Genomic DNA, 27,275 nt, shown 5'->3' with positions numbered 1-27,275 from the left:
ACCTGATAACAAATTGTTCAAATAAGGCCTTCGAAAATAGTGGAATTAATTACTTTTGGAGTGTCAAGAACTCGTTGGAAGTACTTGATAAATTGCATGCATATATTGGTGATTTTGAATCTGTTCAAAGTTTTGATTTTTCTACCCTATATACCACATTGCCTCACATTCTCATTAAGAAAAAATTCACACACCTAATTAAATGGGCATTTAAAAAGTCAGAATGTGAATATATATGTTCAAACTCTTTTAGGTCATTTTTTAGTAGCAATAAACAAAAAAACTATGTCAATTGGACATGCTTTGATACTATATATGCCCTTGAATTTTTACTAGATAACATTTTTGTTCGCTTTGGAGATTCCGTATATCGTCAGGTTATCGGAATTCCAATGGGGACTAACTGTGCACCACTTATTGCGGACCTTTTTTTGTATTGCTATGAGTTACAATTTATGACAAAAATCAGTAAAGACCCATAGAAACAACATCTGATACACAAATTTAATAATACTTTTAGATATTTGGATGATATTTTGGCTCTCAATAATGACGACTTCAGTATGTATACTAAAGAAATTTATCCTGTTGAACTTACTTTAAATAAAGCTAATACTAACAATGACCACTGCCCTTTCCTCGATCTTGATATCTATATCATTAACGGAAAGCTTAATACTAAAATATATGATAAAAGAAATGATTTTTCATTTCCTATCGTTAATTATCCATTTTTAGATGGTGACGTTCCCTTGTCACCATCTTACTGTGTTTATATATCTCAACTTGTACGATTCGCTCGTGTATGTAACAATGTTTTAGATTTTAACGAGACAAATTTATGTATTACTGAAAAATTATTACACCAGGGTTTTCGATATCACAAACTAGTCAAAACATTTACTAAATTTTATCATCGGTATAAGGACATCATTCGTAAATATAGCTCAACATGCAGACTTCTTATACGTTCAGGTATTTCACATCCAATTTTTTATGGAAATATTCTTTATAAAGCACAAAAATGTCAGTATTCACCTCTGAAACTAACAAAACCTTTAAATAGACTTACTAGAAGGGATATAGTTACGATACTGTTGTCAGGTCATTAAAGATTGCATATTTTGGCGTTAATATTGATTCTCTTATAGGGTCTTTGCATCGGCACTAAACACATTTATTTAAAAACCAGTTGTTGGCATGACACGGGTTATGTTCTTCTCATATATGTTATGATGGTATGATACTAAACCCCTAACGGGAAGGATTGTGCCTGATATTCATATGATGAAGACATAATCTTTCAATCAGTTTAATTGAAGTCTGGAGCTGGCATGTCAGTTAACTGCTAGTAGTCTGTTGTTATTTATGTATTATTGTCATTTTGTTTATTTTCTTTGGTTACATCTTCTGACATCAGACTCGGACTTCTCTTGAACTGAATTTTAATGTGCGTATTGTTATGCGTTTACTTTTCTACATTGGCTAGAGGTATAGGGGGAGGGTTGAGATCTCATAAACATGTTTAACCCCGCCGCATTTTTGCGCCTGTCCCAAGTCAGGAGCCTTTAGCCTTTGTAAGTCTTGTATTATTTTTAATTTTAGTTTCTTGTGTACAATTTGGAGTTTAGTATGGCGTTCATTATCACTGAACTAGTATATATATTTGTTTAGGGGCCAGCTGAAGGACGCCTACGGGTGCGGGAATTTCTCGCTGCATTGAAGACCTGTTGGTGGCCTTCTGCTGTTGTCTGTTCTGTGGTCGGGTTGTTGTCTCTTTGACACATTCCCCATTTCCATTCTCAATTTTAGTTGAAAAAGATCGTCTATTTTTTTGGCTTAATGAAAAATGCATATTTTTAATGGCTCCGACGTGCAGAAATGGAGGATATTTTCTATACTTCGTAAAATGTGAATATGATTTTCTGCAATTTTTAAACCTAATTGGATAAGCTTTCGATTAAATGTAATTCCAATCCTGTATCATCCAATCAGAAGCCGTATAGGATTCTATTCTGAGTACCATCTTGGGGTAAAAAACTTGCCGGTAAAATGTAAACAAATAATTGCGCTCTTGTAACCATGTTTGACAAGCTATTTGGAAAGGAATATGACGTGTTTAATGCAATAAATGGATTAAACATTTACTGGAGGCAACTTTGATCACTTTCAAATGAAGTAACAAACTTATTTTGCTGCCGAAAGTTAGATTGATATACGCTCTCCGAGTAACAAGTACCGGAGGTGCACGCAGTGATAAAAAGTTGTCTTTTTATTAAATAACCTGCTACACACTGTAAAGTCAATGCTTAAACCTCTTTTCTTAAGAAAATGATTCGTTTATGTCTGAATTTTTTTAATAATCAATAAAAAATTGATGTTATATCAACTTGGTAATAATTGAAAATGTCCGATGACGAAAGCAACTGAAAGCGAGTATCGTAAACAACAGGGCGACTTGTTTTCGCTTTTGAGGGTCGGGCAAAGCGAAGAGACGGACGGGAAAGCGACTTCTTTGCCCTAGTCGCCTGGTAGCGTGAGCCCTGGGTTCTGAAATACATATGGCAGGAAGATCCTTGCAAGAGAATCCAGAAAAATTAATTTTGGAAAATACCAGCAGTTAAGTGTAAGCTTGTTTATGAGAAGTTGTGGAAAGCATGCATATTTGTGATATATGAATTAAAAAAAATATAAATATAAAAAAAAATGACTGAAAGATGTACCACCTGAGTCAACCAATCAAAATCCATTTTTTACATACATATAAACTATAATATAATTATTTATGCACATACATGTACATGTACCTTGTCAATCTGAATGAAAATTTGTCCTTTCTGATCTGAATATTCTATACATCTGGACTGTTCTCTACAGTAGTCAAAATCCACTTCAAAGAAATATTGTATATCATGATTAAAATTCTATATTGCTCTTTTTCTTGGTACTACAGATTCTATCAGATTTTTGAGAGGGCTTTTGAATTTTGTTCAGAATGTAATTTCACTCAGTCATATATGTACCGGTACTCATATATTTATTGTATATTCACAAACATGCTTTTAGACATGAATTTTAAGCAAAACTTGATTTGTAGACCCTTTAATGGACAATATATAGTACTGCCATGATGTAAGTGCTATTTTGCAAGTATTTTTAAAAAAAGTTAAATCACAAAAATACTGAGCTCCGAGGAAAATTCAAAACAGAAAGTCCCTAATCAAATGGCAAAATCAAAAGCACAAACACATCAAACGAATTGACAACAACTGTCATATTCCTGACTTGGTACAGGCATTTTCTTATGTAGAAAATGGTGGATTAAACCTGGTTTTAAAGTGCTAAACCTCTCACTTGTATGTTTAAGATAGACATTATTCTGGTAAATATAGCATTTACCACATAATTTCCTTATTTAGTTTGCTCCAAAGTTTCGCAAATTGGTCTATAACTAAATCTATTTTTCCATTTTGCATAAAATTTTTGTTACATGGATTGTGTGACCTATGTTTTCATGGAGTGAAGGCTTTTGTATATGGTTGTTACTGGTTAAAATGGAGGTTCAAAATATCTAGGATTATTTTCTTTAATCAAATTTAATTTAATCAAATAATTTCATTAGTATAAATTCGATTAAAACAAGAATGATACCAGCTGACATTCACAAAATACATATATTCTTGGTCCTAATAAGCCATTGGAAGATAACTGAGAAGCAGGAGTTATTATTCTGCATACAGTTGAGATAAATGAATGCTGATTCAACCTGTTCACCAAATATCAATGAAGTCACAAGAAAAGTAATTCTAATGACTGGCTTTGTGACATTCATTCAATATCACATCTTCCGCTTTTAAATTAATACTATCAATGATATAGGAATTTGCAGTGTGGCTGCTGTTTTCCATTCAATTATTGCTATTCTAAGTAGATTTAAATTCCATTGATTGATTGATGATTGTTTAATGCTGCATCAGTGCAAAAAGGCTATATCTTAATTTTTACAGATGAATTTATATATCATGTCATTTTATTTTTTTAAATCTAACTTGAACTTACTGTCAAATGTGAATTTCCGACTTCCCTCCTTCTTCACAGTTACAGCAGAACTAAAATAAATATAAATATTGCATTTATTTTCAATATAATTTGAATTCTTCTACTTTTCTTTTTCTCAGAATGTTATAAAAAAAAGTATCTTGGGGTAAATTGTCTTGAATTGTGTGAAGAAATTCTGAGAAAAACTTTACAGAAATCACTGAAGACTGTCAAAGTGTCTAATGATCAGTTATAGGAGGCCCACTACAGGGGGATTTAATTGTGTTCTTTTTCGAGAAGCTTAATTGGTACAGATCAGAGTCCAATACGAAGTTTAGTTATAATTAGTCAAGCATATAGTACATCCTCTAGGAAAAAAACGGATGACACAGGAACTGCCAAAAGACTTCTTGTTATAAGTGATAGTCACAAGTATTTTGTGGCTTCATCACAACACCACTGAAAGGAGACTCTTGTCAGAATCTCAATTGTCGAATTACAAAAATTTTAAATTTCAACTTGTGCTGCATATTTTTTGTCAGGAGATTCACAAAGGTGGAAGCCAATGAATGACACATTTTCATTGTAGTTTTAATGTACTCATTTTCTTGCTATGGTGCTAACAGTGAACCAATTTCATGTTAGGATTATGGGAACATTTTGAATGATAAACAAGAATGTGTCCATAGTACACGGATGCCCCACTCGCACTATCATTTTCTATGTTCAGTGGACCGTGAAATTGGGGTCAAAACTCTAATTTGGCATTAAAATAAGAAAGATCATATCATAGGGATCATGTGTACTAAGTTTCAAGTTGATTGGACTTCAACTTCATCAAAAACTACAATGACCAAAAACTTTAACCTGAAGCCGGACAGACGGAGTTGATTTCTGACAAAATTTTTAGCATTGTTCCTATTTAAATTTGCATTTTTTTTGTTTTTGTTTAGTTACAGAATACATTTAAGAAGGCCTTAATTAAAATATTGTCATTTTCCAGTTTTAATTTGTCAAACACACAAAAAAACAAATTTCAATAGGAACAATGTTGAAAATTTTGTCAGAAATCAACTTTTTATGATTAAATCCGTGTTTATATAGAACAGAGTGAAAATATATTATTGATATTGAATAAATACAACATCACAGGCATTTTTTTTTAGTTGAAACATGTATTTTCATTTATTTAGAAGATGATTTTTTTACTCAGGTAAATTAATCAATGAGTGATGGATTTCTCTTAGAAGAAATTTAAAGGTCCCAGTGAATAAACTACACAGAGAATAATAGCTATTGTATTTATTGAATGGGACAATAGAACTGACAAAAGTTTAAATAGATTGAACAATAGGAGATGAATCTGTGGAAAAGTTTCATTTGGTTTGCAATAAATAAAAATATATTTTCAAACCTGAAAAGCTGCCGTACTAACAATAGAACTTACGAACAATTCCATACAACCTTTCCTTCATTATCTGTTAATAAAGCATCTAGACAGCACACATCCTATGTATAAATAAAAATATATAAAGTTCAAATCATATAAAAGAATTGTTTAACTGTCTCTAAAGAGTTTAAATATTTTTCATTTACTGGTACTATATTTTACAGTAATTTTGTAAGCAGTCAGTTAAATATAGAAAATATATTTTTCTACAATGATTTTAAAGACTTGTTTATTCACAAAAAAGGTAAGCATACCAAGAACATATTTGCTACATATAGCACAGTTATGGGTTAAATGTAATAACATATAATATAGTAATATAACTGCTCAAACCAGTACTAGGGGCCGTCTTAAACTTGCAGTGAGGGGAGAGTTATTTTGCTATGTGTTGAAGTCCTTACTGTGACTTTAAGATGAAGAACAGTAATAAAAGAGCTGTTCCTTTGCTTTTTGTGTTTTTTGCTTTGCCGGTATAGATTTTGTGTCATAGATGGATACCCCATATCCTTTCTTTTCTTTTAATTTGTATCCTTATGCATGTGGTTTTCAGGAGCAGATCTAGGAACTTCTTTAATGTTAAAAATAATGCAGAGCATAGCAAGGCAAATCTTTTTGGACTATTTCATGCCACAAACACCCTCTATGCCCCAACATTAATCTTCCACTGGTTTTGTGATCAATAGAAAAAGTTGGGAATATTTACAGATTTCAATATAACTTCAAATAAAATTATTAAATAAAAAAATGGGTATTTCAAATAATCACTAGACAGCAAACATCTCAGAACTGCTCTTCAAATTTTCCTGGCAGTAAAGTTTAAGTCAACGATGCATAAATACCTTAACTTACTGTTACATATACATTGTTTGCAAATATTTATTCTAAAAATTCAAGTGCTGATCAAGAACTTTGCATTGAAAAATGTGCAAATATGAGCTTTCATGGAACACATTCAATAATGAAATCCAATCAATTTCTTTTTTAAGTTACAATCAAGTAAACTAAATTTTATGACAAAAGGGATGCTTTTTCATTTTCTATTCCTCTTTTGGTACCATCTTACAGTTTTTATATTTCCCAACTCATTCCATGTCTGTAGTGACGTTATAAAATTCAATAAAGTATATATCACGGTCAGTGGTGGATTCAGGGGGAGGGTGTAGATGATGTACGTCCCCATTGATTGTCAAATATCCTTTATTTCCCATAAAATTGTCAAATATAAAATTGCATTGCTACAAACATTCTGTATGTGCCTGTCCTATGTCAGGAGCCTGTAATTCAGTGGTTGTGGTTTGTTTGAGTATATCATATTCGTTTTTCATTTGTTGTTTTGTACATAAATCAGGCCTTTTGTTTTCTAGTTTGAATTGCTTTACATTTGTCAGAGCCTTTTATAGCTTGCTATGTGGTATGGGTTTTGCTCATTGTTGTAGGTGGTACAGTAACCTTTAGTTGCTGTCATTTACGTGTTTGATCTCTGGTGGAAAGCTGTTGCATTGGCAATCATACCAATTCTTCTTATAATTATAAAGTTACCGGTAGTATATTCCTGTTTACTGTCATGGGCAAAATTTATTCATGTCAACTTCAAATACATCAAATAAATACAATTTTTTTTTTTTTTTTTCAATAATGAATCCTGGAAACTTGATATAGGGCATAAAAATAACAAACCTTAATTTTACTTTTAAAAGCATCAGTCTTCCATGGAAACGCAATCTCTTTTATAAGTATTTGTCTATCAGTTTCCTTCATAAGATGAAATTGTGCAATACCATTTCCTAAAATGTACATTAAAATAATACTAAACATCTTTCTTTCTGGCTTCATTTATGTTATACAGAGAATGATATTGCATTTTGTCTTACACTATAGCCATAACTCTAAAATACAATTTTTGAGGGACTTTGCAGCTTTCTTATGGTCTAAAGATAAAACATCCATCCAAAATCCCTTCTTAAATTATTAAAGTTATTAAAATGTAGAATGACTTGACATATGAAATTGTTTGTAGACAAAGTGAATAGCAAACAGAAAGACTGAAAGTCAAAAGGATATATGGATCCTCTTTGAATTAAACAAAACTATATTAATGGGAAAAAGTTGAAAAGAAGTACTAATGTTTTAGGTTTTATTGCTTGATTGGGGTCTGATTTACGCTACCTTAGCACAAAAAGGAGACATCACAGTGATTTAATGTTTAAGAAATTTGAAAAAGTACAGTTTTTAATTTAAGAATTTTTCTGATGGTTTCTAATTTGATGCTTTGATCCCATGTCTCATTTGTTTCATAAATTTTCGGTTCCATTCAAAATCAACTTAAGAATTGAAAAGATTGCAGCTTATAACAGCTTTATGTATTGTCTTTTTTATAAAAGAAAACCACTTTCTCAAGGAGAACATAAATATATGAAACTGATTTCATTGCCTATGACACGTTTCTAAAAAAACATATACAGTACACACAAGACCAAAAGCTTGAATCAAATTTATAATTTAAGAGTATCATACCAAAAAGGGAAAGGATAGGCAAAAGTATACAAGGTCAAACAACCTTAAACATACAGATTCATTTAAGCTGTTTACAAAAGAAAATACAGGAAAAAGTATTAAGTTTTAAAAACCTAAAAAAACTTCAGTTTTCTCAATTGAATTGTTTCACATTTTTCATGTCAGGGCCTTTTATAGCCGACTATATAGTATGGATTTTTCTCGTTGTTGAAGGCCGTACGGTTGCCTATATCCACTTCATTTGAACTTGGGTTGATAGTTGTCTCATTGGCAATCATACCACATCTCCTTATTCTTATATTAATAACACCAAGGTAGCTTTCTAGTTTAATGATTTTTTCCTCTTCACTATAAAAGTATGTGTAACTGGCATAGGTTTAGTACATCACTTCAAGAATGAATTGATTTAATAACAAATGGACAACTTGTGCTGCAAATAAAACCAAAGGACAATGCCAAGCAATAGCTCCTTGCCTGAAAAAATAATGGTATGACTTCTGAAATAAGTAATTTTAGTCACATTATACTCTGAAATGAACATAAAAAGATGCACATGCAGGCTGAAAAAAACTACACACATACATAAAAGATAAAGTTTATCCCTTCTTTACAGGCTATTCCCCTTTCAGCATGGGAAAGTCATTCATATTTTTTTCAAACAATAATCTGACTTTTATTCACTATGTGTGTTCTTCAACTGTAATAAACTTACTGATATTTGAGTTTGGACATTCTACATTGTTAAACTGTTGGTCCCAAATTTCTTGCTTCATTGTTCTTAGCTGTATCGTACAACTGTAGCCATATAAACCTGTTCATATTCAATACTTTTGTTAATCAAACACACATAAAATACAAAACATTCTGTTAAATTACAAATATCAAATGAAAAATTATAAAATAAAACATGATTAAAACATCCAATTCTAAATTTACATGAGACTTCAAGGGCCTGAATAAATCACCCGACTCTACTTCACATATAGATCTGTTTAAATTGCAACAGGAACTCAAAGAAGACCTTTTAATTATTTTTCATATGGTGTGAACTAATTATCTTATATATAATGCTGCCAGGAAACAAACATGTACTAGAACTAAACATTAGGAGTGCTGCTTTTATTAGTTTTTGCTTGACCAGCAATACTCAACTAACAGCAGTGGCTATGTTAGCTAGCTTCCTGCTGAAGCAAGCATATTTTGACCCTGTTTTTTAAATTACCGGAATGTGCTGTTCTTCAATACTTTGTTTCCTTGAGTGGCCATCCTATTGATAGCTGGACTGTGCGATTTTTTTATTGTGTGTTTTACTTTTATGACATATGGTCTTGATAGGCAAAAACGGTTACGTAAAGATTTATAAATATCATTGATATTTCCTCTTTACTGAAACAGTGTTTGTAACTGACATTATCACATACATGTATAGTAAAACAGATAAAGAATGAATAGATTTGATAAAAGAATATCTGAAACCAATGGACACATTGTGCTGCAAATGAACATTTTAAAAACCAACTGACAATGCCAAGCAATAGACTTTGACAGAAAAAATATTGCTACAACCTTTAAAATATTGAATTAAAGGCGCATAATAATATTGACATGGACATGAAAAAGATGCACATGCAGGCTACAAAGAAAACTGCATTACCTTTTGTAGGCAGACAAAAAATATAATGACATTCTATCAAATGGATGCAGATGACATGTTATTTTATGCTGTATGTCTCCTGTTCAATTGACTGCATGTAACAAGACATTTATATGTCTGATTTTTTCTTGGTTTTTAATTTTGAGATCCTTTTAATGAAGGAGTTACACCAATAAGTAATACCAACTTTTTGTCTTCCCATGAATAGACTAAGAAAATATTTTAATTATTCCTGTTTGCAACATAAAAAATTACACCTCTTTTCTAACCTCCAACGACTCTCCACATGCAAGGCAATACAACTATCTAACATACCATATGTAGACTCAGGTAAACAGGCAGATCTTTTTTCTTTTGGTGACTGATACATCCTTTAATAAAAAATATCAATTGTTTATCAAACAAAATACATTTTCTCATGCTAATGAAATATTCACAAATAAAATATTATAAAGGGTTCCACGGAACATTGTGTCTTGCCTGCAATTGCAGCTGTCATTGTAAAAGTGTAATGTTGATTGTAAAAAGATTTATGATGTCAGATGCAGCTTTCATTTGTAAATTGTCAAGTCATTTACAAAAGACTAAGATGTGAGGTTAATTTGTGTTGTTCAAGTCCAGTAGTTTACTCAATATCTCTTTTCTTCTTTGATCTAAAAACAGTAAAATATAAGATAAATTTGCCTTTTACCCTGCATCAAACTCCACCTAATTTTTATACGACCGCAAAAAAATTTTGCGGTCGTATATAGGTATGACGTTGGCCTCGTCCTCGTAGTCCGGCGTAGTCGTCCGAAGACACAATGGTTTTCGCACTCTAACTTTAGTTTAAGTGAATGGATCTCTATGAAATTTTACCATAAGGTTCAATACCACAATAGGAAGGTGGGGATTGATTTTGGGGGTTATGGTACCAACAGTTAAGGAATTAGGGGCCAAAAAGGGGCCGAAAATAAGCATTTTTGTAACTTCCAGACATAACTTGTGTGTTAGCGTATGGATCTCTTTGACATTGTACCACAAGATTCCATATCACAAAGGGTCAATGCTGGGATTAATTTTGGGGTTTATTGCCTCAAAATTTTAGGAATAAGGGGCCAAAAGGGGGCAAAAAACAAGCATTTTTCTAGTTTCATGACAATAACTTGTGTGTAAGTGTATGGATCTTTCTGAAATTTTACTACAAGGTTCCATTTCACAAAGGGAAAGCTGGAATTGAGTTTTGTGGTAATTGCCCAAAACGTTTAGTAATAAGGGGCCTAAAAAGGGGTTTAAAATAAGCATTTTTTAGTTTCTAGACAATAACTTGTGTTCAAGTGTATGGATCTCTCTAAAATTGTATTACAAGGTACCATACCACAAAGGCAAGGCTGCTATTGAGCTTGGTTTGGGGGGAGGGGGGGTGATGAATCATAAGGGGGGGGGGGGGGTCAAAAAAGGGGTAATTATTTTTTTTCCTTTTTTTTTTGTTTAAAATTTACATTTTAAGTTAGTTATTTTTTATCACAAAGAGAAAGTAGGAATTGAGTTTTGGGGTTAATTGCTCAAACGTTTATGAATAAGGGGCCAAATATTGGTCAAAAATAAGGATTTTTTTAGTTTGCAACAAAAACTTGTGTTCAAGTGTATGGATCTCTGTGAAATTGTATTGCAATGTACCATACCACAAATTGAAGGTTGTGATTGAGGTGGGGGATGATGAATCAAAAGGGGGTTGAAAAAATGTGTCGGGGGTAGGATTTTTTTTTTTCCTTTTTTTTTCTTTAAAATTTTCCATTTAAAGATGGTTGTTTCAGATTTATATATGAAAGAAAATAATAATGATACGGTTATATATTATGAGGAATTGAAATTTAAAATTATATATATTGGAAATTTAGGTTACATTGGAAAGTAATAATTGGCTTTGGGGGGGGGGGGTTATGGCTCTAATGTTTAAGGAATAAGGGGAAAAAAGGTTAAAAAACAAGGGTTTCCATTTTAATAGACAAATAATTGAGTAAAGAACATTATTTAAAAGCAGTGTAAGGTTGTTAATTCAAACTCATTTAAATATCTCACCTACACTATTTTTAAATTATGTAAATTGGAAATTTGCCAATTATTTTAGTATAATAAACTTCATTGGAAATTTGCCAATATAAAATTTTGCTGATGAAGGTTTTTTGTTTACCTTTAGCCTTGACTATGATGTCATTTTCTATTTTAATAGCCTTATGATGTAGTTAAATTTTTTTTAATACTTTTATGATGTATTTAAATGCGCTTTTATGGTTGCAAATTTATTGTTTTAGTATAATAAACTCCATTGGAAATTTAACAATAGTTTGTTTATTTTTAGCTATGACTATGATGTCATTTTCTATTTAATTTTATGGTTACAAAGGAATTTCAGTTTTAAATATTATTGTAAAATGTTTGCCCAAAACATTTATTAATAAGTGGCCAAAAAAGGGGGCAAAAATAAGCATTTTTTTAGTTTCCAGACAATAACTTGTGTTCAAGTGTATGGATCTCTCTGAAATTGTACTTAAAGGTACCATACCACAAAGGGAAGTGAGTCAAAAAATTTGGGGGGGGGATTTGTTTTCCTTTTTTTTATCTTTAAAATTTTCCATTTTAAGTTGGTTAATTCTGATCACAAAGAAAAAGTTGGAATTGAGTTTGGGGGATAATTGCTCAAACGTTTAGGAATAAGGGGCTAAAAAAGGGGTTAAAAATAAGCATTTTTTTTTAGTTTCCAACAATTAATTGTGTTCAAGTAATTGGATCTCTGTGAAATTGTACTGACGGATAATTGCTCAAATGTTTAGGAATAAGGGGCTAAAAAAGGGGTTAAAAATAAGCATTTTTTTTTTAGTTGGATCTGTGTGAAATTGTACTGCAAGGTACCATACCACAAATTGAAGGCTGGGATTGAGTTTGGGGGGCGTGATGTGTGAAAATTTTCCACTTAAAGTTGGTTATTTCTGATTTAGATATAAAAGCAAATAATAATGATGTGGTTTGATTTTATCAAAAACTTAAATTTAAGTTATGTATATTGTAAATTTAGGTTACATTGGAATTTAAGAATTGGCTTTGGGGTAGGGTTATGGCTCAAACCTTTAAATAATACATTACTTTAAATAATAAGGGAAAAAAAGGTGAAAAAACTAGGGTTTCCAGGTTAATAGACAATTAAGTACAAAACATTATTTAAAAGCAGTGTAAGGTTGGTAATTCAAACTCATTTAAATATCTCACCTACACTGCTTTTAAATTATGTAAATTGGAAATTTGCCAATAACTTTATTGTTAATAAATGCATTGGAAATTTGCCAACAATTTTAGTATAATAAACTTCATTGGAAATTTGCCAATATAAAATTTTGCTGATGAAGGTTTTTTGTTTACCTTTAGCCTTGACTATGAAGTCATTTTCTATTTTTATAGCCTTATGATGTAGTTGAATTATTTAATACTTTTATGATGTGTTTAAATGGGGTTTTATGGTTGCAAATTTATTGTTTTAGTATAACTCCATTTAAAATTTGCCAATAAAATTTTTTTTTGTTTATTTTTAGCTATGATTATGCTATGATGTCATTTTCTATTTTACTTTTATGGTTGCAAAGAAATTTTTATTTTTAGATATTACTGTTAAATGATGCTGATTAAGGTTTTTGCTATGTTTAGCCATGACTATAATGTCATTTTCTATTTTAATATCTGTTATGATGTATTTAAATGGGCTTTTATGGTTACAAAGGATTTTTATTTTTAGATATTACTGTAAAATGTTGCTGATGCTGATTAAGGATTTTGTTTATTTTTAGCCATGACTATGATGTCATTTTCTATTTTAATACCTTTATGATGTAATTTCCATTTTTAGATATTACTGTTAAATGATGCTGATTAAGGGTTTTTTGCTATGTTTAGCCATGACTATGATGTCATTTTCTATTTTAATATCTTTATGATGTATTTAAATGGGCTTTTATAGTTACAAAGGGATTTTATTTTTAGATATTACTTTAAATGTTGCTGATTAAGGATTTTTGTTTATTTTTAGCTGTGCCTATGATGTCACTTTCTTTTTTAATACCTTTATGATGTATTTAAATGGGCTCCCATGTATTTAGATTTTTGATTATTTATACATGTTACCAAATTGGTCCACATTGAACAAAAAGGGTCCAAATTTCAACTTTATTACATTACATCAAACATTGAATTCTACATATTCTTTGATATATTGAAATTAACAAACAATTTAGTTTATGGATATTCCACCATAATAGGTAAATTAAATTTTTTCCAGTTCTTACACCACATTCATCCTGTGTCAGAAACCTATGCTGTGTCAAATATTTAATGACAATCCAAAGTCATAGCTGTATCAAGCTTGAATTTTGTGTCCATACTTGCCCCAACTGTTCAGGGTTCGACCTCTGCGGTCGTATCAAGCTGCGTCCCAGCGAAGCATTTTATTATCTTTAGATAAAAAAAAAACCTTCACTAACTTTGTTGCTGTTCCCATGATACATTTTTTCACCAAACCAGGAAGCCCAGAAGCTATTGCAATAAAGGCAATTTCTCCACCTTCCTACAAAGAAAAATACCACATAAACTTCAGAATTATGTTTTTATAAATTTAGTCATTAATAAATTTCTAACATATATTGTTGTCACACAAAAAATTTAATGTATATTAAGCATAGATCTGCTTAACATCTATCTTGATACATTTCATGGATGTTTTAGACATACACATAAAAGAGATATGTTGGATGTTTAATGTCCATTCAGGCTAACTTGAATTAAAAATTAATAGCTAAATTTATTTAGTTAATGTAAACATATTTCACCCCTTCAATACTGTAGGGCTATAGCCTATACCCTGTGTTTATTAATGTGAATTTTGGGTGCAAATGTATTGAATGAAGCATATTTTCATGTAATTAAAATATTCAAAAGATAGAACTGAGGAACAAAGGTCCAATGGAATGCAACACTACATCTTTTAAAGTGATCTCCCACATTTAGGCTATAAATCAAAGTTCAGGCAAAATGGTATATGACACTTCTACTTGAGATGATGAATCTACATGCCTATATGTTAAAAGTAAATATTCAATGGGTAGTGGTCCGGACATATTTGTTTTATTTTTTACTTTTTTATACCTTCCATACACCAATTATAATCCCATCTTCAAGTGCAAACACTTTCAAATTTTCATCAGAACCAACAGGCTTTAATTTGTCTAGTGTTGAACTTAGCTTTTGATCCATTGAGTATAAAAGTGACCTTTGGTATGGCCTGAAAAGATAATATTGATAAGAAGACTGTTAAACTAAACTGTTCTAAATCAAGCTGTTGAATATCAAAAGTAAAACATAATTTTCTTGATTACATCACAACAGTTAACTGACCAATCCTATGACCCCAATTAATTTACCTCTGTTATTAGACTAGGTGAAATATTACCAAACCACTCTCAAATTTATACTTTTTCATTTGATATCATTTTCCCATATATTTTTCTATTGGGAATATGACTTTTTATTTTCATTTAAATGTCTTGTAAGATTTTTAAATAAATGAAAATACATGTAGAACAAAAATATAGTTGTTTTGCTTACAAGAGACTACCAGTATTACCACTTATTGCAATACTGAAGTAAGAAGTTAACTATCTGATCCTCTTTCATATGTAGGACTTATGTTATATTCCTTTAGACACATCATGAAGTAATGTTCTACAACTGTGTGAAATTTCATCAATATGCATCAATCCATTTAGGAGGACTTGGTGCTTATGAAAACTATGTAAATTTCAGTCTTGCTGTATATGAGGATTTTTTCCTTACAAAATACTTTTGTAGACAGACGGATCAACAAACAGGGTGATACCAATATATCCATCCCATAACTTTGTCTGCAGGAAGTATAATAATAATTAATGAAGCACCAGAAGTAAGTCTTCACAAACTTCCTTTAAAACAATTTTTTGAAGATTTTGATAACAAAATAATTACCCATTGGAGACTACTTTTCCAGTTTTACTGTCATGAAAAAGTGGGTTACAGGAATACAGTGAGATTTTTTTTACATTATTGACAGGTATCATCTGTAGTGAGAACCATCGAACTGACACAGACATAAGGTGATAACTAATATCCTGGTTCTGTAAACAATGTTCATTCCCACTTGTGTCTGTCATAACTATCTGCCATGATATTCCAGCAAACCTAAAATAAACCAAAAACACAAAATTCTAAAATCGCATATGATACATCTTTAAAATTCCAAAATCACATATGATACATCTTTTAAAAACATAACTACCATAAACTGGAATATTTTGGTTGTGGTCATATTTTTTTTGCACCTAAAGATGAAAGTGTCAAAATTAAAAAAACTAAAAAAACATTCACCATAAAGATACATGCAAGATATTTTCAATAATCATTAGTAATATATAAAGAGTAATGATTCCAACTTAACAATTAACTTAATCCTTTTATAATCTTATTTAATATAATAACAAGAAAAAACAGTTAAATTTATTATAATCAGTAGGATCAAAATATCAAAATGGCGCTAAGGTTGAATGATCCCTCTAACTTTATTACCAGATCTGTAGACGACTTTGGAATTTGTGCACTTTCCCATACATTTCCTATGTCACAATGCTTTTGTTATTACGTCACAGTAAGGACCGATTGTTTGATGACGTCGTTTACACCGATTGTCCTCGAGTCAACCGGTGTAACTCATTCATAAAAAACAACTCGAGATGGGTGTATAGATTTATATTATACTAACACTTGAATTAATCAGCCGAATACTTCAAATAAGCTCAGTTCTAAAGTCAAATTATTGAAATTAAATTTCTTCTTTCTAAGATTATTAATTTCTACTTTCAAATTAAAATAAACTAAATAAGCATTTGACAAATAAATCACAAAAAACCTAATTAAAGTGATAGTGTCAGCAGGGCACATCGTCCTAATGATACAAATTTTTCTGTTAGTTTACAATAAAATAAATATTGAAATAACAGATCTAGTAAATATATCAAGACCCATGTCCTTAGAAAAGTGTGATGAAAATATTAGTATTCATTCAACAAACTGAAAATTTTTAAGCATCAACAAATATGAAGTTGCTGTACTGTATGATAGTTGCAGTGCTCACAATTTAAAACTCATCACTGTCAAACTGTTGACCAAACATGAATCAGGTGTTCCATAGGAAAGTGAGACAGAAATAATGTTCAGAACCCCTATCCTACAGTGAGGGTGTAATATCAATTTTGTTTCAAGAGTACTTATTGGACCTTAGTAGGTGTTGCAACACTGGCATAGTAACTCGACACAGGCAAGGGAACACAATGAGAATAAAATAACAGTGTTCCAATGTCCCCAATCAATGCACATATTCTATTTGTCTAAGGGCAATAACTCCAATATATCCTGTTTAGGTTCTTTTTATTTTTTTAAATATCCTAGAAGAAATGTAGGCTTGAGATTGCTAACTATGCAATTTTCCAAAAAAACATCAATTTTGGAGGGCATAACTCCTGCAAAAATAGTTGACCCATTTTTTCCAAATTTGTCAGCATTACTGTCAACATTTTGAAATGAAAGGCTAATAAATTATACTGTAGATTCATCATTTTTATTTGGCTACCAATATAACTGGATTTTGTGGTGTGGATAAACCACAAATTTAAGCGTTCACAAAGTTAAAAGATAAAATTTCCTGTAGGACTGGATGGAGACTTTGTCAAAACCTCAAAGTATCCATGAAAATTTCTTTCTTATTCCATGAAAGTTGGTTACCATAGCAATAAATAAATCCACAGCAGACTGTTATAGTATATTCTTAAAATAAATATTGATGGTGGTTGTATTCTATTGTACTGTCCAGTATGTTTGGTAAATCCTGCTCTTTTTATGTATTATAAAGAAATCAGTCTTACCACCAGTTTATGACTGTTGTATCATGTGTTTAAAAAACTGTAAACTAACTTATTTACTTGGATTCTTTATTTTACATTAAGCCCTTTTCAGTCTTAACTTCATGTTGATTTTTCTAAGTGGTTTTCTTATTTTCTTGACGTATTTATTTGAGGAAAGAGTCTAGTTTTAAATTTTCGCAAGGTTATATTTGTGTTATTGTCTTACTGGCCAAAGTTGTGAAAATGAACTACTAGTGAAAATTAGTTGGTTTACATTTATCTTTTGCTTACTTGAAAGCATTTTCGACATCCTTGCAATGAATAACACCTGTATATGGATTCTTTTTCTTCAGAAGTCTTAGAACTCTTTTGTTTCTCAGCTCAATACACCTAAAATAAAAAACATAAAATAACGGAAGAATTTGTGTCCTTGGGATGATGTGCTCTGCCGACACTATCACTTTTCCATGAACAGTAAACCGAGAAATCAAGATAAAATTTCTAATTTGACATAAATCTCCTCAACATTTGGTCAATAGTGGATAGTTGGCAATCATACCACATCTCCTTATCTTAATACCATGTAGTAAGTTTAAAGTTGATTCGACCACAACTCTATGGTAAACTAACTTAAACCAAACATTAGCCTGATAGGGACAATTACAAATGTTATAATATCCGTGGTAGATATATTATTGAAAATTGTACCAGATTAAACTATTAATCATTTATAAAAGAATATTATTTGTTAAATTTACACATTGTTTTAATGAGAAACAATAAATATCATAAACAAAATACTCAATAATTTTTTTATCATTGAACTTGAATCGATAAATGATATTTTCTTTTCCTTTTTTATTTTAATATGCAACATTGCTAGATATGTAGTTAGTAGTTCCTGACAAGTGGAAAGATAAAATCATGTAACTATAAATGACCATTTTAGACTTATCAACTGTAACTATAATTGTATTTTCAGGCAGGAAATAAAAGTAAGTTTGAGGAATACAAAAAAAATTAAAGTAAATAGGATACAAATAGGGAGAAATATCATTGTAAAAACAAAACATTAGGTCCAAGGACACAGTTATCGTCCTTTGGTTTTCGTTGTCTACGAATATAGTCCCTAGTGTGGACAGTGTATAACTTGCAAATTTTTTTCATACACTTTCCAAATTTATTTCTTTATATTTTATGCATGAAATATTAAGTAAGGGGATGAAATTACATGTTAAAAAAATTTGGGTGCTGAATCTTTATGTTAAGTAGTGATTTGGTCCAGTTAAAAAAAGTCAAAAACTAGTATGTCTGAAGCTGCCAAACTGAATTTTAGACCCCCTTAACATAGAATTGTCAATATTTTGAGTTAGAGCTGGTAGACTTTTCTATAATTTAGATATTATTTGTCCCAATAGTAGTACACTACACTGTAAAACCTTTTTGAGATAGAGCAGGTGCAATTTTTTTTAATTTGACTTTATTTTCTAAAAGAAATGCACTACGAAATAACTGAGTTCTCGGGCCATTATAGTGCCACAAGCACTTCTCTCTTAAGTCTCACCAGTTCTCCCTATCAGTTTCAAAAATAAAAATTACTTCTTCCGATGATTCTAAAGTAGTGTGAGCTTTGGAAATTTGTGTGTATGTAATATTCATCCCATAAGGAAGATTGTGGCTACGCTTTAAGTAAATTTGTCAAAAGGGCAAGATTTTTCAAGCTGCTTATTTATTTTCCTTCATGTATCTATTTAGAAATTGATGGCAGGCTCATAAACTATATTCTGCATGAATTTCATATTAAGACTGTTTCAATAAAAAATATTCTGAATGAAGCTATTGATTTTTATTAGAATTTTCGTTCATATCTATTTCAAATTTTCAAGTTTTAGTAACAGTTGCCAACAGTCATATCATTAAATATTCCCAAAGGCACTACTAGAGGACCTTGTCAAAAACAGTTCCTTCATTTCTATTCCATAACTTCAGAATAATTGACAAGTAAATGAATTTGATCGATCCTTATGTTTTACTTATAGAAACAGCAGCAATGTTAGTACATTTGTAGGTCAGCAGGCATACTCATAATTTTAAACAAGAAATCCTAAGGATGATTGTGGCCAAGTTTGATATAACTTGGTATAGTGGTTTTAGAACAGATTTTCAGAAAGTGTATGAGTATCACAGACGTCAAGTGATGTCAATTGCTCCCATGGTCCAACTGTTATATGATATCTAAGAAAATTAAAAAAACTATAAAATACTTTTAAAACCTGAATAATACTAAAAGTAACAACCTCTGCATAAAACTAGATTTCAGATTAGATGACTTCAGGTCTCCAAGCTGTTGACTGACTGCCTGTGAAGGTACACATGCTTGTAGCAATGGCTTCCATAACAAACTAAAACAAAAAATGGCAGAATCTATCATGATTTCATTTTACATAATATTGATATAGGAAGTACATCTATACATTCGTATATTGTCGAGTGGATACAAATTAATTCATGATTTGGTAAGCAATGTCATTTGATGTAAAATTTAACAAAAAAAAAGTTTTGCAATTTTGTATCAATACATAAACATGTCGCACTGAATAAATTTTTGCTAAATTATGAAAATATGTAAAATTGTGAAACATTATTTTAAGTATAAGATATGAACTCTCTAATATTCAATTTCAAGTAGGATTTGACAATTTTTATGCTCATTCAACATATTGAAAAAATAAAAGTTTCAGGAAACAGGAAGTTGATGTCAGACAGATCTTAAAAGTGCTAATATGTTACAACTTTAACTTATTACTGTCATGCTGCTGGTCGAATACAAAGTCGTTCTGTCCAGAGAAAAGTGTGATTTGGAAGAGCAGACTGTCAAGGTGAATGCAATATAGCCTCACATCTAGACAGGGGAATTAATAATTATTTTTTGATACATAGAAATATCATTAGACAAAAGACATTTTTATTCTGTGAGTGTATGCAAAATAACAAATATTCATAAATCAGATAAAATAATGTTGAAAATATGTAAACTGATCTCATAAAAGGATAAAAATAATTGTTTGAAGAAATATGCATGCAGCAAATATCAATAATTACTTGTCAGATGAAAGCTGGTGCCACAGATGACAGACTTGAGCCACAGATAACAATTCTCCTATTGACAGATATCCAAAGATCTTTAGTACTATTTCATTTGGTAAACTGAAAATTAAATAACATTATGTTAGTGAATGAATTTTAATTACTGGTTAAAAATTACCGGTACACCATTTTGTTAAAGGAAAATCAGGTAGACACAACTATTTTGAAACCAGTTTTACAACAGACATTTATGGAATAATTATATGTGAGATAATACATGTACAATGTATTACTTATTAATCAAGTATTGCTAAATTCACTTGGCCCAGACAAAATACAGATACTAAAATTAAGTAACTTCGATTTCCGATCAATAAAGAATGACTATTGAGTGAGATCTCCATATTATGAAAGAGATATTAAGATGCTCATGCAAACCAAAAATCAATTATATAATTATCAATGGTAATTCCTATTTATTGCAAAGGAAATAAAACTTTTCCCCAGAATCAGTTGGTGTTTATTAAAGGGAAAATTCGCGATTTTTTACTTATCATCTTATTATGTTCATAATACCATTAAAAACATATTCACCAAGTTTTATCTGGATATGAAAACTAATAAAGAAGAAAATTGGGAATTATTAATTCTATTTATTCAAACTTCCTGACTTATGTGACGTAGTTTAAGTCTTTTTGCATGCCGGGAGTGGATTAATCTCATTTAAAGTCTTGTTCGTTAATCATCTAATAACGCGATTTAAAGCGCATCAACGACTTTTGGTGTAGCTATTAACCAACTAACAATTCAGAAAGAAAAGTGATCAGCCGTGCATTTTCTTAAATTAAAATTTACGATTTATATTTTAAGGATTTCTGATATGATTATAGTAATAAAAGCAAATCATACAATAGAATTTTTTTATGATTTTTTTTTCGACGGATATTTTGAACAACATATATAACTGATAGTATAATAGAAATTCACGTTTGTATTCTCCCCTATTACTTCAGTCGAGGATTTGTCTAACTATACATATCCTTCTTCAGTCTAGTACTGTGTAAATACAATGCATGTGTATTATGCTGACACCACCTGGTAAAGGCGTGGTTAAATTCACGGTATTTAAAAGATTAGCATTATGTAAGTTTAATCCTTTGATCTTCACTAGAGTGGTGTTTGTCCTCAAGGGTTCACCGTTGCAGGTATGAGACAGATTTTTTTTAATTATTAAGGGAGGAATATGGTGGCAAAATACCTTAATCGCCATTATATATATATTTTTTTAACATTTTGCATTTGCTCAGTTTTTAAATAAATAGGTGAGTATTTTGTTGTAACATCGAAATTCTGAATCACTTTTAATAAAATAATTATATAAATATTATAAATGGCCCACGAAAACGAGCGTATAAATCAAAACAGTACTATTTTAAATTATCATCGGTAACCTTGAATATTTAAATGTGCAGAGAAAATTATCAGTTACAAAAATATAGTTTTGTCGTCCAAAGCGATCTTCATTTACCTAATCAGAAATGCCCTTATTAAAATATTATAAATCTCACAACGTATTTATATAATTCTTAAGCTATTTGACCAACGATGTTTAAAAAAATTAACAGAATCAATCTAACGTCAACTTTCCTTTTTTAAATGGAGACAGAACGGCGAAATCAATTTTCAATGTGCTTGATATCTTGTACCTTTGTAAGACTTATCATTCATTCATAAACCCACTCTAAACCAGAGACATATATACGTCTGTTTAAACTGACAAGAAAACTCCTAAAGCGGACAAGCAGTATATTCTGTAAATTTCTGAGATTTAATACAAAGAAATAAAAAAATCCCGAAATGAATTTGATCCTAGAAAATATTCACATCCTCATTCGGTCTGAAAAAAAGATACGAATTTGTTATACAGAACATGCAGAAGTGTGAATGTTATAAAACCTAATTGTTATATCAGAAACCATTATAAATATGAACATGTATACGTAAGACCTCATGGGACGTCACCTAACCACATTCAGGTAATAGCTCTGTTATACCCGGAAATGTCAAGGTTAATCATAGATAGATAGACATGACCTCAGACCCCCCCCCCTCCCCCCCCCAAATCGAGGAACAGTATATCTTACAATGTGTATATTCCTGCAAAAATAAAAATAAAATGAGAAAAAAGAAAGAGATGAACGGTAATTCACATCAGATTCAGATATTTATATAGTTGCTTGTCGTTAAATAGAGATCTAGTTTATACATGTCTCTGCGTTAACTTATAAAAATAACAGGAAATAATAAACTTGAAATAGATTTATGATGAATACTTTGCAACTGCGACACCCCTTTTTATCACAGCGTACATGCATGCAATTAAATGACTGTCCGTTATGCGATTTAGAATGACAATCGTACGTACAATCCTATAGTTCATGGTGAGTCCTTTTCTATCAAATATGCGACTTTTCGTATTTATATTTTCTCAGATATTACCGGTACTGTCATTTAATATCTAATGCATAAGTGCAATATTAAGAGTGGTTAAATCCCCTACAAGCTAACTAAATAAATAAATCAACCCTCTAGCTGACCAGACGTTAATACAACTACCATCAGTCTATCCGGAGTGAAGTTTCTTTATTTCTTCAAATAGGCTTTTGGGGATCATTAGTGCACGTCCAGTGGCATATATATATATAACATGCATGTCGGACCAGGAAAATGTGATGATGACGAATTTCTTAAACTGTTCGAAATAATCTTATTGAAATATAAATCTGTGATTTTACTATGTCTATAGCTTCGATGAACCAAAGCAAGTTAGATATCGACCTGTATTTAAATCAGATTGGTTCTGGATGTTTCTCTCGTATATTCAATATACTTGTATGATATTAGTTCTATATTGTGACTATCCATAGTATCGTATTAAACCTTCCATTTAGGCGTATAAACCAATGATCGACAAGTGCCGCACATTTTGTTAAATCAATATTTGTATGTTTCAAAATGTCCATAATTATTGACAACGAGTATATACTTACATTTTCCCCAATTTACCCTTGGAAAATGTGTAAATAGATTTTTATTTCATCAAATCTTTTTTTTTTTAATTATTTAAATTTTCTTAAATATCATTCTTTACACCAAAAATGTTATTTATAAACAAGCGTATGAGTTTAGCAATGACTAGTATATCACTATCGGATACGCTATACAAAGTTGTATATTACACCTGATAGATTCAAAATGGAAGTTACATGTTATCGGCCGTGTACACTGATCAATACCCCCAGAAAAGAAGTGATGCACGAACTTGTTTTATGTAATTGTGTAATAACAGTTTTAAAGCCCGACAGGAAATCGCTTGAATACCTGTACGTGTCACCTCAAAATACCTCTGGGAACAATTCCTTTAGCCATTCTGGTGATCAGATAAGGGAAGGTCCGAATTTATTTTAAAAAGTTTATTACATAAAACAATTATGAACAAACTAGATTTTCAAAAACAATTTTACGCGGAACACTTATTTATAACTTTGACTTTTTAACTAATTTCAATTTCTTGTTTTAAATACTTCGTAAACAAAACAGTTTCAAAACAACAGACCATACTATTAGTACTAGTTATTTAAAAAATAATATATATAAAATTACATTTTCCGTATCAAGTTAGTTAGGAAAGGTTGCACAACCATGTCTATCATAATCTTTTTTGTGACCCGGGAAACTGTTTATGCTTTCCTTGTCGGATAAAACAACCTTACGCTTGACAAGATATCGACACTCAATTACGGCTACGTTAGGTTACTGCTTGTTTTGGTCCTTTGTGGTTTATAGATATATCGTGGTCAATATTCGGGGAGGATGTCAAAATGGCCGCATGCGGAGAATTGATACTCTAAATTTAAAATCGATGGTCATCTCTTAACTTGCAGAATAAAACTTTATTGTCTATGAATATGTGCTTTTTTATACATAATGAACAGAATATGAATTTTTCATTTTTTTGCGAAGTTTCCCTTTAAGGTATTTTAATCTATGTAAGGTGAACTGTTCCATTGAACAAATACAATAGCTATTGACTTAATTTGTTGAGTTATTCAATGGGAACTTAATTTCTCCTAGGAGTTTATTTTTTTGTGTTCAGCAAAATTAATGAATGAATGATTGCTTTTTCAAAGAGAAATTTAAAGTTCATATTGAAGAATGAAGACAACAGAATACAAGAGCTATTGTCAATCAGACAGTTCACCTTCTAAGAATTTAAATGACCAACACCAACTGATTCCCATGAAGGGTTTAATTTTCTTTGCAAAAAGACTAGATTCAATTTAATGCATTAAAAAAGCAAATGTACTATTTAATTCAAAATTAACTTACTCATATATAGTTGCTGTTTTAAGTCTTCCTGTATTGGTTTTCACTGCAGTCTTTCTGCTGGTTGGTACTCTATAAAACATATTAAGATTTAAACAACAAAGATTTAGTTTTGAAGTTTGGCTGTACCTGTAGCAACTTATTGCAATCAGGAAAATCATATCCTAATCTTTACAGTGATGTTGTTAATAATTATGGGCTATGTAAACTTATTGATTCTTTGAATCAACTTATTGTAACAGTTTATCACATCCCAGGAGGTGTCAAACACTGGAAGTAAGTTAACTTGTACTATTGTCAACTAGTCTTTTGCCATGTAATCACTCAAGAGTCAACTCGTACCACTGCAAAGCAGTACCTATGCCAACCTAAACCATTATCATCTTCATGTTGACAAGCAAAGAATGTGGTATACAAAGAATATTTCAGCAAAAAAATTTGTGGACAAAGGGTGACGTCATAAATACGTCTCTATAATGACGCAGTTAGTGAGAATATATTTTACCTGAAACAATTAGACATTTTAAGATATGTTTTCATCAATTTTTCCTCACATAATCACAGTGAAAAAATTTCTGTTTTTGAGAGCATAAATTATGAGTTAGTGAACCAACTCCTTTGTGTTGTTTTCATGACTTTTGAATGTGTGTATACATATATTGTTTTCAATATTTGAATGTATGTATGTAAAACATTTAATGCATAGTAAGATCATAAACATGATAGAGATGTCAAATGAAAGTTATAGGCTTAGTTAACGTTTCAGTTGTATTTTAGGAAAACTCCATGCAAATTAAAGTGTATTTTAAAACATATAAAACATAGCATAAATTAGAATATTAAGCTGGGCAAAAAAAAACTGTACAAAACAAACAGTCAAACAAAATAAAAAACACAAGCATTAAAGCACTACATGATCATTGCACCGGCATGAACTGTTTGGATCCCATGTTTGTACCAGTATTTTTTTTAAGTTGGTCAAAAGATGTTTCCATGTGACAATGGTTAGGCAGCTCATTCAAGATTTGTGCAGCATTTAAATTAGCAGATTTCAAACTATACCTGGTAGTTCTGACTCTTGGGAGAACTGCTGTTTCCTGTGATCTAAAATTATAGTTCTGAATTTTAATATCAATTAAATCCTGTAGATAACTTGGATTTTTTTAAGAACTATTTTAAATGTTTCTGTGGCAAAAGTTTTTATTCCTCTTATCTTTAAAGAAGATAATTTTGATTTTTCTAGCAGTTTTTCATAAATCATAGATGAATCTAAGAGCTCTATCTTGAATTTTTTCCATTCATAACAGATCTTTTTGGTTAAATGTCAAATATGTTTATTTGGTTTTTTTTTCCAATTGTTACTAATAGCCTGCAATTTGTCAGGACTATACTTCTTTGAATTTTCGAGAAAAAAAACAACACTTAGTTACAGTTTATTAGATTTAAACTACCAGTTTCTAAAGTACCAACAACCTTATCTACATGTATGTCATAATCACTTCATGTTATCACTACAGTGTTATCAACAGCATAAATTTTATAAATTGAGCATTTTTGTACAAAAATAAATATGTCATTTATGAAGACATTAAAAGCACTTGAACAAATATTGCAGACCTGCCAACTTTCACAATTCATGGGGGATTTCCCCCATGAGAGGTGGCGACCTGAATTTTGGAATTCTTTATTGTATAAACTGAAGAAATCTATACAGGCATTGAAATGAGTAAAAAGGGTATTTAAGAACATACATACTCATTCAAACAATGTAGAAGTCATGGTAGTAGATTACACACTTTTATGACAATATTAATGCTCCTCTTGCACTTAAAATCACCCATATAGATTTTGAAAAGTTGGCAGGTATGGTATCGACCCTTGTGGTATACTTTCTTTAAAAATCTGATCTCCTTTACTGTAAGAAATTCCAATTTTGATATGTTGTTTTCTTTTTTCAAGATAAGTAATCACTTTGTAATAATTTTAGAGAATTTTTTGTTAATGTTATTTGTTGATCAAATTGTGGACGTTTGTTTTCATTTCTATGCCTACTACATACATGTGCGTTGTCAATGATTGTACAATGTATGTATTCAAGTGATAATAGATAAACAAATTCAATGAAATTACACAAAAATAAAGATTAATTAGCCTTTGTTTTTCTTATTGAGTTCATGATGCCTAGTTAACATTT

The 27,275-nt window shown here is 30.6% G+C and overlaps 2 protein-coding genes and 1 long non-coding RNA gene across 6 annotated transcripts in view; 1 reads left to right on the top strand and 2 right to left on the bottom strand.

The window, feature by feature from the left end:
- Positions 1-27,275, bottom strand: part of LOC127701394 (uncharacterized) — a 203,940-nt gene that overhangs the window by 37,769 nt on the left and 138,896 nt on the right. The window lies entirely within an intron of this gene.
- LOC127701268 (nuclear factor of activated T-cells 5-like) overlaps positions 1-27,275 on the top strand; it is a 347,248-nt gene that overhangs the window by 301,133 nt on the left and 18,840 nt on the right. The window lies entirely within an intron of this gene.
- The window catches only part of LOC127701303 (F-box only protein 15-like), a 35,549-nt gene that overhangs the window by 6,911 nt on the left and 1,363 nt on the right, over positions 1-27,275 (bottom strand). Inside the window, exons 2-15 of one of the 2 annotated variants that reach the window (XM_052205186.1) lie at positions 26,144-26,185; positions 25,085-25,153; positions 20,711-20,815; positions 19,906-20,010; positions 17,900-17,998; positions 15,681-15,893; positions 14,826-14,961; positions 14,165-14,247; positions 9,972-10,027; positions 8,715-8,813; positions 7,166-7,272; positions 5,486-5,547; positions 4,060-4,109; positions 2,796-2,890 (exon numbers count right to left, since the gene is read on the bottom strand). In XM_052205186.1, the coding sequence (XP_052061146.1) occupies positions 2,796-2,890; positions 4,060-4,109; positions 5,486-5,547; positions 7,166-7,272; positions 8,715-8,813; positions 9,972-10,027; positions 14,165-14,247; positions 14,826-14,961; positions 15,681-15,893; positions 17,900-17,998; positions 19,906-20,010; positions 20,711-20,815; positions 25,085-25,153; positions 26,144-26,185 (1,321 nt within the window). The remainder of the gene's footprint in view (positions 1-2,795; positions 2,891-4,059; positions 4,110-5,485; positions 5,548-7,165; positions 7,273-8,714; positions 8,814-9,971; positions 10,028-14,164; positions 14,248-14,825; positions 14,962-15,680; positions 15,894-17,899; positions 17,999-19,905; positions 20,011-20,710; positions 20,816-25,084; positions 25,154-26,143; positions 26,186-27,275) is intronic. The other variant, XM_052205187.1, reaches the window with a different exon arrangement.

Source organism: Mytilus californianus, unplaced genomic scaffold, assembly GCF_021869535.1.
Source record: "Mytilus californianus isolate M0D057914Y unplaced genomic scaffold, xbMytCali1.0.p SCAF_5, whole genome shotgun sequence".
NCBI classification, from domain to species: Eukaryota; Metazoa; Mollusca; class Bivalvia; order Mytilida; family Mytilidae; genus Mytilus; species Mytilus californianus.
This window is presented reverse-complemented; position numbering and strand designations above follow the sequence as displayed.